The sequence below is a fragment of the Orcinus orca genome, chromosome 7 (genome assembly GCF_937001465.1).
Source record: "Orcinus orca chromosome 7, mOrcOrc1.1, whole genome shotgun sequence".
Lineage (NCBI taxonomy): Eukaryota > Metazoa > Chordata > Mammalia > Artiodactyla > Delphinidae > Orcinus > Orcinus orca.
The window spans coordinates 82,604,684-82,618,549 of NC_064565.1; the positions used below are offsets into that span (position 1 = coordinate 82,604,684).

Genomic DNA, 13,866 nt, shown 5'->3' on the forward strand with positions numbered 1-13,866 from the left:
GGTGTTTTTGTTCAGTCTTCCCTCTGTTCGTTTTCCTTTCCCTATATGGAGATTTCCAACCCAGTGTATATAATAGCTGGCATCCATCAAGAGATGCAATTTGCCTGTCTTCCGGGTAGTGTCACGGGGAGGAGAACTGCTTGTAATTGCCTCTCTTGTCATTTACAAAAAAAAAAAAAAATTCTGAAAAGCAATCGCATCAGTGACAACCTTGATGCTCGAGAAAAGGAAGAGAGAATTGGGGGATGGGAGAGAAGCTTATTATTCTTGCTGCTATTTATACTGTTCCCTCCCTATGCCAATGAAACACAGTAATTTTTTTTGATGTATAACATGTTTTAAAAGCTCTTTACTAAATGGAACTTTAAGCTAATGGGATTTTACCTAACCATTTTATTTGTTTGGGGGAGTTAAGGCAAAAATCTTTGATTAAATATTTCTGGACATTTGCAAGAAGAAAATGGATAGACTATTTTCTAGGATGGTTGTGAGTTCCTGTAAGAACATGCCTAAAACAAGGAGTGGATTTGTCAAGATTTCTTTGAGTCTTCCTCATTCTTTATATACATGTATACACAAATATTTAATATGTATAAAAATATAAATACTTCTAGTATTTTAAATATTTTAATATTTTCTATACACATACACATACTCACACACATATATAGACACAATATTTATGATATAGTTTATATAGGTACATAAAATATACAACTTTATATTAAATAATACAAGCAAATGAATTAGAGAAGAGTATCAAACTCTAATAAAACAATCAAGAAAAACATAAAGTATGAGATATTTTAACAGCCTCAGTATAACATATTTCATAAACTTCATTATTAACACTTCTAACCAACCTTACCATTTAACACCATTGTCTTTAGGTAATTTGTCACACTCTACATTAGCTAATAATTTCATTTTTTTCTGCTGCTACTTATAAACCTGAGAAGGTAAGGGAGGCAGAACTCTAAAAGGCCTAACAAAAATTCTCTTTGATATATATTTTTTATTCCACAGTTAATAAAAAGTCACTACCTCAATGCAGGTTTTGAAACATATTAATTGAGACTCAAGTACTATTGGCATTTGAACTTGAATATGATGCTCTGGTTCAAAGAGAAAAACTAAGTATCAGGCCGAGATGGGAAAGAAAGTAAAAGTAGAATTCAGAATCTCTGAATCACTTCAGAAATGATTCATGCGTTTCAAAATAAAATTTCTCCTTTGTTGTTATAAAATAAGACTGCTTATAAAGAAAGGATCTTAAAACCTTTAGCAGGAAACTTAGGATTTGGCTGTCTCAGTCAAATAAGAAGCATCGCTCTGATTTCATCAGGTCTACATCAAGGAAGATCAAGAAATAAAGATGTCAGATAACACTAAACTTAACAATGCATAAATTACAGGAAAGGGAAGACCAATTCCAGTTAATTTGCTACATTTATTTGAGCAGTCATAAAATTAATGGAACATGTTTGTATTAGCTATTTCTAATTTAGCTGTTAGCTGGCATCTCCTACCCAGTTATCTCAGAATAAATGAGGTCAGAATAAATTGTAGAGAGCCATCAGAGGTGAGGAACGGGTTTCTGCACCATTAGAATATCAGTTTTTTTAAGTTTTCCCCTTGGCATCGGGGGACATGGCTGTCCCTTTCCATATCCAGGCTTTTCTAGAGCCTTCCCTTAGGCCATATGGTAAAAAACACTGTGGTTAAGGTGATGGGGTCAGAACCTTTGGGTTTCAGTTCTAGCTTTGCCATGTGCTAGCTATTTGATCTTTGGCAAATACATAAGGGTTCCCTCACCTGGAAACTAAAGATAATAACAGTGTCAATCTTATAGAACAATTGTAAGGACTAATTGAGATAATGTGCATAAAGTGCTAAATAGAACATGTGACCCACGGTTAAGCCTTCACCATACATGTTAGTGGTATTTTTGCCCTTGCAATTATTATTAGCTTAGTTGGATAACCAGCAGTCTGTGAGTTTTGAAGTGGTAATCAGGTTGTACTTCCTTAAAATCAGGTGTGTGACTCCTTAAAACCCAAGAATGAAGTGTGATCAACTAGCATTTCTGTTCTCTCTATATATTTCAAAATGCTTTACAATACTTATCTCTCAACTCTCCCAGGGAAGGTGGGATTGGTTTAGTTTTGCCCACCAAGTGGGCGAGACAAAAAATTTGATGATTTTCGATCATCAAATGATTTTATGATTCTTACTCAACTGATCACACCAAACCCTAAAACAAACTTCTTATTAATTTTATCTATGCCATTCCAAGTATTTATCACACACCCTTAAGTTATAGGCACTTGGGATAACTGACAACAATGAGGCCTGGTCCTTGCTGTTTACGACCTACAGACATTTTCAGTGGTTCCTTCTGTATCAAGTCCAAACACTCTAACGTGGCTTACAAGGCCCTTTCTGGATCTGACTGTTGCTTAATCTCTGTGACCTTCTGTTCATTCCTCCTGGAAGAGCCAGGCTCTGCCCAGCCCTAGGTTTTCACATGCAGGGCCCCCCTGAAACTCTTCCCATTCTCTCCTGCTTCTCCCAGTGTTTCTCAAACTAGTCAGTGCATCTCTGAGGGTTGCTGGAAATATCTTAGGGCTTTTATGAGGTCTCTGTGGCAATTTTTTTTTTTTTTGCGGTATGCAGGCCTCTCACTGTTGTGGCCTCTCCCGTTGCAGAGCACAGGCTCCGGATGCACAGGCTCAGCGGCCATGGCTCACAGGCCCAGCCGCTCCGTGGCATGTGGGATCTTCGCGGACCGGGGCACGAACCCGTGTCCCCTGCATCGGCAGGCGGACTCTCAACCACTGCGCCACCAGGGAAGCCCTCTGTGGCAATTTTTAAATTGTCTTTTCCTTTTGATGGTAATCTAAAACAGCCGGCATCAAAGCATATTTCAGCTCATCTGAAGGACCACCATATCATCACACACCTCTGTCAAATTTCAGCGCCCACATTTGCACTTAGGATCACAGCTGTGCTGGTAGTCCGACTTTAATTGCCAGGGGCTAATGAGAAAAGAAGGTGGACTTAATAGAAAATGAAATGTCTGAGTCTAGGGAGGGCCAATGATAATGTAGCACACTGAGCCTCCTGGATGCGCGGAACTTGGCAGGAGTCTGAGTAAAGATCTCTGCGCCATGTGACGGGTCCACTGCCCACCACTGTAAGTCACTGCAAAACCTCCACTCCCGTGGTGTGTACTGGATCCTAAAGACTCAGCACCTTAGCCACCAGGACCATAATCCCATGCAAAATGTGAAATAGCACATCATCCACTACAAAGAAGGGCAGCAAGCCTCCTGCCCAGGATCCAGACAGCCGAGGATGGAGCCCCATTTCTGCCCACTAGTTCTATGACCTCAGGTAGGTAACTGAACCTCTCTGTGCCTCCTTTGCTTCACCTGTAAGATGGGCATAATCATAGCCCTTACCCCATGGGGTTGTTGTGACAGTTAAATGTAACCTCTCAGAGTGGGGCGTAGCATAGGTAAGCACTCATGAGTGTTTGTTACTATTGTTGTCCCGTGCAGTTAATGTGAACATTGGTGGTTTCTGTTTGCATGTATTTTGTAATTTTTTTTGATTTATTGCTATATTAGAGTCAAAAGCCTAAGGAGTTTCTATCTAGTCTTATATTTATACATATTCAAACATTATAATAAAAATAATCTAAGTTGATGCTTGGGATCTGAAAGACTTTCAATGACGTAACTAATCACTACTTGTCCTACAAGTTAACATCCCTCTTCCTGGAAGCTTTGCTGGCCCTGCTATCTCCCAGATATGTTTTCCTGGATCCCAGGGGCACCTGGCGACTGTTCTGGCATCACACTTAGCACGTGTGATTGTCATTGCCTGTTTACTTCTTTCCCCCACCTCCGTAGGCTATCAATTCCTTGGCAGGGAGCTCTGTGACCCCAGAACTTGACACAGTGGGTGACACTTAACAAGCTATCAACAGATATCTAGCGAATATAAGAATGTCAGAACCAGTTACCTGTAAAACTACAATACTGCTAATTCTGCTGCAATTGAGGCAGAAAAAGCAGTGAGAGCATAATTGGTAAGATGGAAGACAAATTAAAATCCTAGAGACAAGCACCCCAAACCTAACAAAGTTAAAGAAGAAAAAACCCAATGGCTCCGATACCACGTGAAGTTGCGTAAGCACTGAGTCACGCTGCAGAAACTTCTCTGACTTAAAGTTCAGAGAAGCAAAAAGAATAACAAAGAACATTCAATCAAGGCCTGAGAATAAGATGCAAATAAGTTCATCAGAAAGTAATGACCATAAAACTTGTCATAAAGAGATCTTTAAAAATACATTGGCCATATTGTTTATGAATGAAAATGGGTTATTTTCATAAATGCTCTTTGTTCACTTATTTACAGAAGGAAAGGCCTGCTTTTCTCCTCTTTAAGGAGCTCCCCTACATAAATCTACAAGGAGCCCAGAAAACAGTGACTTTCTGGGGAGTCTAGCAAACTTAATCTTCTCCAACTCTCCTCCCCTTCACTTGGATATTTTTTCCTTAGATGACTTCCCTTTCCACACACTATACACACTCAGACACACACACACACAATTGCCGCTTTAAGGAACCACTGTTACTGAAGGGAGCATGCCTTAACCCCAGATAACGCTGTGACAGAAGAAAGCATATGTATGTGGCTCTTTGAGTCTGGGACAATGTTTCCCTTGTCATTGTCCCCAGGACACAGCATCGTCAATGGAAGGAAAGGCTACTTGAACAACAATGTCATCCCTAAGGCATTTTTGCCACAAAGTTTGTAGTCACATAAATTGAAGGGAAAATAATTACGAGGAAACAGACTTTGTGTTTATTGAGTTAAATGTGTTTTTTCAGACATTTTATGTAAGTATTGGGCCCAGTTGATCTCTATCCCTCAAACGAGTTCAAATCTGAAAGAAAATCATAAATTCGTGGTTCTTTGGCTAAAACTCCCCAAATAACCCAGAGTTGAAAGAAAAACATCACTGAAAATATTAACATACCATAGGTGAAGCTGGTTTGTGCCTAATATTTTATTTCTGCTTAACTGACACTGAGGGTTTAAAATCTCTGGCTTTGGGTAGCCATGGCCTGCTTGGGAACTCTAGAATCTGGTGAAAGCCTCCTGAATCCTAGTACACGGCTCTTTCCAGGAAACTGAGCTGCTTCTTTTTTTTCAAGGTTTTTTGTTTTCTTTTTTAATGTGGACCATTTTTAAAGTCTTTACTGAATTTGTTACAATACTGCTTCTGTTTTATGTTTTGGGTTTGTGGCCACGAGCCATGTGGGATCTTAGCTCCCCGACCAGGGATCGAACCCGTGCCCCCCGCATTGGAAGGCAAAGTCTTAACCACTGGACCACCAGGGAGGTCCCGAACTGCTTCTTTTGATTTGCAACCTCCCAGTCAAAAAGGTCCATTGGCTTGAAGCAGATTCCTTTCTCTTCTGAGACAACCCACTGTTCTTGCTCTTTGTCAGTATGCCCCCTCCCCTCTGTCCACCCTCAGTCTTGTCCTTAGCCCAAGCCCTCATCTTTTCTTCTCTGGACATTTGCAAGAGGCTGCAAAGTGTTTCTAGCCTGGACCACCTCCAATCTGTCTGGACTGCTATGAGAGCGATCTTTCTTACACACAAACGGGAGCATTAGACACAACCTACCCTACACCCACTTATAATTCTTTAACAGCTTCCGAATGCCTCAGAATGCAATCTAACTCCTTAGCAAGACATTCGAGGTCCTCTGAAATGTGGTTCTTCCTATCTTTCCACCTCATTTCTTTCCACTCCCCCTAACATGTCAGATAACCCGGCCTTGGGAATCTGCTTTCAACATATTCACATGTTTGTGCCTTTGTAAATACTGTTCCCTCTTCCTGGAATGTCCTTCTTTGCTTCCCCTTCTATCTTTTTTATCTCACACAATTCTGTCCAGCTGGCAAACTCCTATCCATCCTTCTTGATGAAATGTCACCTCTTCTGCAGAACCTAGAGATAGTCAGTGTTGCCCTATCCAAACCTCCATCATAACACATCTCATGATGCTGCAGTCACATTTGCCCTTGATCGTATCTCCACCACTGGACTGGGAGCCCCGAGGGCCAGTGGAACCCACCACGCCCTCCCTGGACCATTTAAACTTTGGCTCATTCTCCACCAAGATTTTCAATTCTGTTGCACAACCCTTGACAAAATAAATTAGAATTCCTAATGTAATACTGCCCTCATATTTTGCCTTTCCTAAAGATTCAGTTATTGCTACCCCCAGTCTCTATAATAAGGCCAAACTATTTAAGCATTTAAGGCCCTCTTTAATTTGGTTCTCCTGCCTATTATGAAGTAGTAAAACCATAGTTAGCATTTATTGATAGCTTACTATGTGCCAGGCACTGTTCAAAGAGCTTTCAACGTGGATTATCTTATTGAATAACCTAAGCAGATGTATTTACATAACTCATACTCACACGGATCTTAACATATACCAGAGAGTTTTAATGGTGATTAAGTCCTTTAATCTTCAATAACAAACCTATGGTAGGTACTATTATTACTCCCATTTTTCAAAAGAGGAAACCAAAGCACAGACAGATTGAGCAACAGGCTCAAGGTCACACAGCTCACAAGTGAGGCAGCTTGGACTGGAGCCCAGCTAGTGCCCAAGAAAGCCTGGGTCCCCCGCACTGATATAACAGGGCTGCCAGGCCAAGCTCCTCCCGGAGCTGGGTCTGTTCCTGCTTGCCTCCCTGCTTGGGATGTCTGCCACTCTCTGCTCTACTCACATAATTCTTATCCTTCAAAGCCTACCTAAAATTCACCTTTTCCTTGACAACTGTGGCCACCTTTGAGCTCTATCCTTCCTGTCTACATCAAACATTTTGCCATTAAAATCCTGTTTCATTTTGAACTTTATTAAATACTATCTTGCATGGTTCTTTGTCTTAAGTGGGCCTTGGGCCTCCAACAAAATTATGAGCTCCTGGAAGGTACCAACCAGTTAACTTACTTCTGAAATTTCCCACAGCACCTAACATTGCAACAGACTCATATAGATGCGTTATATATTCTTGTTGAATTAAAGTACAAAATGAAGCCAGGTCCCCCCTTCCCGGTGTGGCAGATTTACTCAATTGCACCGTATAAGCGTATCATTAATATGGGTCATTAATACATGCAAAACAGCACCCTGAATAAATTCTGAGTTTGCCCAATTATGCTTTATTTTTCCTGTTTAACTAACACTGCACATTGGAAAAAACAGAAGAATATTAGAAAGCAGAGTTAGGAACAAAGTCCAAGTTTCCTTAATTAAAACCACTGAAATAGGCCTCTTTCTGATACAGCTGAAAAATAAAACTGGTTCTTCCTGGCAACTGTCATTAAAAGTCACTAAATTTAGTTCAAATTTAATCTGTGTTTAGCACAATGGTGAAGATCTACTTAATCTGGATAAATGGGAACTATCTACGGCATGGCAGAATCCCTTTGGCAGTATTCCCACATGTGGAAATTATTCCACCATATTTTTGCAGTAACCTACTTGGCTGTGTCAGCTCCACTGGTTATTAAGGTGTTAATCAAAAGTTCATGACCGTATCTTGCAGCCACATGGAGAGGAGTGTTGCCATCCTTATCCACACAGTCAATTTCACCTCCTGAAAAAGACGTTTTAATACAGAATTACATAAGGATTCAGGTTGACGCAGATACTACATTTTATGCTAGTCACTCACGTTACCAAGTGTTGGTTTCGTTTCTACTCTGTGCATCTCTGCTCTCAAGGACAAGAATGCTTTTTAAGGGGACAAGTTACCATCTGAGGTAGTAGTATTATTAAATATGCATGGAGGGAAGTCTATGAGAAATGCTTTTAGCTAGAAACAATAAACGCTAGAAAGGGTGTGGTGAAAAGGGAACCCTCTCCTACACTGTTGGAGGGAATGTAAATTGATACAACCACTCTGGAAAATAGTATGGAGGTTCCTTAAAAAACTAAAAATAGAACTACCATATGACCCAGCGATCCCACTACTGGGAATATACCCTGAGAAAATCATAATTCAAAAAGAGACATGCACCACAATGTTCATTGCAGCACTGTTTACAATAGCCAGGACATGGAACTAACCTAAATGTCCATCGACAGATGAATGGATAAAGAAGATGTGGCACGTATAGACAATGGAATATTACTCAGCCATAAAAAGAAACGAATTGAATTATTTGTAGTGAGGTGGATGGACCTAGAGTCTGTCATACAGAGTGAAGTAAGTCAGAAAGAGAAAAACAAATACCGTATGCTAACACATATACATGGAATCTAAAAAAAAAAAAATGGTACTGATGAACCTAGTTGCAGGGCAGGAATAAAGAGGTAGACATAGAGAATGGACTTGATGACATGGGGTGGGAGGGCTAAGTGAGAGTAGCATCGACATATATACACTACCAAATGTAAAATAGTTGGCTGATGGGAAGCAGCTGCATAGCACAGGGAGATCAGCTTCGTGCTTTGTGACCACCTAGAGGGGTGGGATAGGCAGGGTGGGAGGGAGGCTCAAGAGGGAGGGGATATGGGGACATGCGTATGCATATGGCTGATTTGCTTTGCTGTGCAACAGAAACTAACACGGTATTGTGAAGCTATTATACTCCCATAAAGATCTACTAAAAAAAAAGATGCATGCAACAACAACAACAAAAAGAAATGCTTTTAAAAGACCTTTCCACACACAAAAAATTAAAAAACACAACAACAAAAAAAACCTTTTCACATTGTCTTATTTAAGGTTCTAAAATCTTACAACTAGATTCCCTCTGAATAAATAATGTAATCAAATTCCACAAAATGTAACTCTGAAGACACATTCAATTTTAGTTTTACTTGCTTAATTAAAGACCTATGTAAATAAACCTTATGCTAAAACATAAGAACCAGAAGGAATAGAGTGTTCAGGAAAAGATTTTATGTAGTTTGATTATCTAAATGCTGATGAGTAAAAGCATCAACCATAAACTGAAAAATCTGCATTTATTAAAACTATAACATTAACCATCACTTTAGTAACACAGTAAACATCTTATTTTATTTTGCCTTCTTTTTCCCCAATTTTTATTTTACTACATTTCTTTCTTTCCCTCAACTTTTCATATATATATGAAAAGTTATATATAATATATAATGAAAGATAAGTAGTCTATTCATTCATTTGAAGAACCATTTAGAAATAAGTCAGACATCATGACATTTCACCCCTAAGAACAAAGACAGTCTCCCGCACAACCATAATTTCATCATCATATCCAAGAAATATAACACTGATACCATAATTTTACATAATATAAGTGCATATTCCAATTTCTCCAATTATTCCCCCAAATGTGCTTTATAACTGTTTTTTTTTAAATCCAGGATCCAGTCAACGATTCGGATAGCATTTGGTTGTCATGTCTCTTTAGTTTCCTTTCATCTAAAACAATCCTCCTGCCTTTTATGTATTTATATATTTATCTCCCATGTCATTGATATTTTTGGAGACCATGCCAGGAGTCATGTAGGATATACTGCATTCTGGAATTGTCTGATTATTTCCTCATTACTAGATTCAGGCTAAACATTTTGGCAAGAATACCCCAGAGTTGAATTGCACTTCCCATCACATCTCCACAGCACATACATAAGGTCAAGTTTTTCCATTACTGGGTGATGCAACTTTTGATTACTTGCAATAGGTGCAGAGTGTCAGTTTGGGAACATGAAAAAGTAAGTTCTGGAGGTGGGTAGTGTTGATGGCTGCACAACAATGTGAATGTACTTACTAGTGCCACTTAAACGTAGTTTAAATGGTAAAGTTTTTGTACCACAATAAAAAAAAAAGGCTTGATTATCAGTAAGAAAATATCAGTAAGCTGATATTTTAAAACTAAAATACATAATTTTAAGCTACTAATACTATAATGTTTAGTTTGTATATCTGAACTATACATACACATTTATGTCTTCCAGAATAAGAAATACAAGAGATGCCGGCCAGCACTCTCCACTGTACAAATGTCTTTTCCCCTTTTGTAATTAACAAGGAATTTGTGGGCGATACTTCCAGACTGTGCAAATACTCTATTTCCCAACAAAGTTTCCTATAATGATTTTAGCATATACAGCGAGTACTTCGTTCAAAAGTTATCTGAATTCTTTATTCTGTGTGCTTATATTATCAATTTGATACACAGGTTCATTGGATTTTGTTTTCAAAATGTTTACCAGCTTTGATTTAATTTTATTTTATTAATATGTAACACACGTGTCAAAAGTCAAAAATTCTACACTTTTAAAAAGTCCCACTCTCATTTCTATCCCTTTCACTTCACCCTCAACCACTTCCTATAGTAATTAATCACTTTCTTTAGTTTTGGTTTATGCTTTCTGTGTTTCTCTTTGCAAAAACAAGCACAATAGAATCTTTTACACCATGCTTCTTTTGTTGTTTTTCACTTAACAACATACCCTCGAATTCACTCCTAGAGATCCCTTCTTGGAAATCTTCCTCATTTTTGTACAGCTTAATTATTTTTCATTGCATGGATGTATTAGTTAAGTACACCAGTCGGGTATGGTTGAGCATTTAGGTGGTAAAAATCATTTCGCTAATATCAGGAATGTTGTAGTGAATAACCTCATTCTGCAAGTGTTTTGTATTTGTTGGGTCTATCTTCAGAATAAATTCCTAGAAAGGGGATTTCTAGGTCACAGAAATGAGTATGTGGTTTTGTTAGATTTTGCCACGTTTCCCTCTTTAGGTGCTGTGCAATTTTGCACTCACACAAGCAATGTATGAGAGTGCCTTTTCTCCTCCCCAGCCTTGTCAGGCTTTTGAAAATATACCACGTAATGAGTGAGAACTGGTATCTCACTGTAGTCTTTTCATTTCTCTTGTTAAGGAAGTTGAGAATCTTTTAATATATTAAAGGGCCATTTGTTTACCTTTTTCTATGAACCATTTTTTCATGACTTCTGCCCATTTTTCTAAGAGTGTGTGTGTGTGTGTGTGTGTGTGTGTGTGTGTGTGTGTGTGTGAGAGAGAGAGAGAGAGAGAGAGAGAGAGAGAGAGAGAGAGAGAGATTTTATTCCTTAATTTTTAAAGGTTCTTAAAATATTTGGGAGATTGCCCATTTATCAGTAATACATGTTGCAAATATTTTTGGCCTAGATTTTCATTTGTCTTTGGTGTTCTACCCTGAAAAAAATTCTTTTTCGTAATTTATGTCTTTTATTGTATTTAGATTTTGCATTGTAGTTAAAAAGGCTTTCCCCATATCCTAGCAATAAGGAAACTGACATATGTGAAAATATTTGCTACATGCATTAGTGATAATTGGGTAAGCTTCCAAGTAGTTTAAGAGTCCTTGAAAATCATGAAATAAGGAGAAATCAAGGAGAGGGAGGAATGGGGAGTGACTGCTAACTGGGATAAAGATTTTGAAGGGGTGTGATGAAAATGTTCTGGAATTACATAATGGTGATGGTTGTAAAGCCTTGTGAAAATACTGAAATCCACTGAACTGTACACTTTAAAATGGTGACTTTTATAGTATATGAATTACATCCCAGTCAAAAAGGAAGGGCCTGAAGAAAGTAGGAAAAGGGGAGGGAGTAAAGGACAGGGAAGCACACCAAGGAGAAAAATCACATAGTGTGTACTCTTGCTTATGTAAGCCCACACACACTTATGCTTTTAATAAAAGAAAGCACCTAGGATATTGGGGCACTGAATATAAATTATTCTAAGGTTTTATTTCCTGACTATCCTGTTCATAAACAAATCTCTGCATCATTATGGAAAGCAGTTAAGTTATTGAATTGTCAGCTCATGCTCTTAGATATCAGGTACTTTAGAATAGGTCAAATCTTAAGCTTTACTCCCATCATCAATTATATTGGACTAAAGTAAGCTGATATTTTAAAACTAAAATACATAATTTTAAGATACTAATACTATAATGTTTAGTTTATATATCTAAACTACACATACACATTTATATATTCCAGAATAAGAAATACAAAATCCTGAGAAATGCAAATATTATATAAATGGCTTAGATCAATCTAAAAAGATATTAAGCATTTACTTTAAATAATATTTATTACTGAGAAAGTAATTTTCTCACTGTAGAAAATTTAGAAGATGCAGTAAAATACAAAGAAGAAAACAGAAGTCATCTATAAATTCACTGATTATCCAAGATAATCAGTATTAATACTCTGGATATATTCTTCCAGTTGTTTGTATGTGTGTGTGCATTTGTGTGTGAAGACATTTCCCATGGTTGAGATCATAGGGTAGAAAGAGTTTTGTATCCCCATCTCCCCCTTAATATTATATCACAAACACTTCCCACGTCATTAATTAGTTTCATTAACACAACTGTAAATGACTACATGATATCAGTATTTAGAGAATTCACTCAACAAGTCCCCAATTACTAGGCATTTAGGCTATGCCCAAATTTTGCCATTAGGAAAAACACAGGAACGAACATAATTATACATAATCTTTATCCACCATTTCAGACGATCTCCTTCAGCAATATTTTTACGAGTAGAACTACTAGATCACAAGTATGAATGTTTTTAAGGCTCTTGATGGACACTGGCAAATTGCTTTTGAGAAAGGCTGTGCCCATTTGCACACCCATCAGAGGTATACTTGAGTACCAAAAGGAAGCCATTGAGAGTCTTTTCAGATCTGAGGAAAAAGCATTAACTTCCAGGCCAAGACACTATTTCTTATAATATGACCATTATAACATCTTCACAATAATATCTGTATGGTCCTTCATTCTAATGAATCCTAACTATGACCACCAACTCCCTAAGATTTATTTCCAACAAACAATATATTTTCTAGCCAGGTGTACTGGCACAACAGAGTTAATGAACGAGAATCTCTCCTAAAAAGTGAAATAATTACAAATATGTGTGAGCTTTGTAGAAGGGGAAGATGTTAAGAAAAAAAAACAAACTCCAATTAGTACATATGTTTACACAGGATTTAAGATGCTTCACTCTGCAGCCAAGACTTTGGCAGGTAGAGTTTAGCTGCTGCCAATAAATGTGCACATTTGGAGTTTGCAACTTAATAGCTGTTTACAAAAAGGTAATCCCTTTTTAACTTTGTCACAGAGAAATATAAATGGCCACTTGAATACAAATGCTGATCTTTCCTCATATCTTTGTGTCTGTGGCACAGTAGTGATTTTTAAAATCAGTTGTTCAAATAAATGGACTACAATCATTTCTGTAAAAGTAATAATTATGTATCTTTATATATACATTCTTAAATACAGAAAAATCTGGAAGTTTCACCAAACTGTCAATAGAAATTCTTGGGGTGGGGTTACGGAGACACATTGATGGGGGTCATGGGGGAATCTCTTTAATAATTTTATTCTACAGTGAGCATGTACTAATTTTATAATCAAGAAAAATTAAAATAAAATTAGTTATTAAAAACTTCTAGGGACTCAAGAACTAGTTCACAGTAACCTAAATTTAGAAGTATCCAATTTAGATCATTTTTATGCCTTGGGGAAAGGCAGCCACCTGGTCTCCATGGATACCTCAGAGCAATCCAGGGTACATGTATCCATGTGAGAGCTGCCCACAGTGGTCAGCCTGAAAGGTCCACCCACGGAGCTGATGCGGGGAACTGTGGGAGACAGATCCCCAGACTTCAAAGAAGTCTTTCAAACACTACATTGCTCATGTCCTTCCCAGCCAAGAGTAGGGGCTCCATGTTTACCAGCCTCAAATATGCCAAAAATTGGA

The 13,866-nt window shown here is 37.9% G+C and overlaps 1 protein-coding gene across 5 annotated transcripts in view; it reads right to left on the minus strand.

The window, feature by feature from the left end:
* Positions 1-13,866, minus strand: part of ANKRD44 (ankyrin repeat domain 44) — a 328,505-nt gene that overhangs the window by 102,299 nt on the left and 212,340 nt on the right. For all 5 annotated transcript variants that reach the window (XM_049712129.1, XM_049712126.1, XM_049712125.1 and 2 more), the window contains exon 10: positions 7,582-7,696. In XM_049712129.1, coding sequence (XP_049568086.1) covers positions 7,582-7,696 — 115 coding nt within the window. The remainder of the gene's footprint in view (positions 1-7,581; positions 7,697-13,866) is intronic.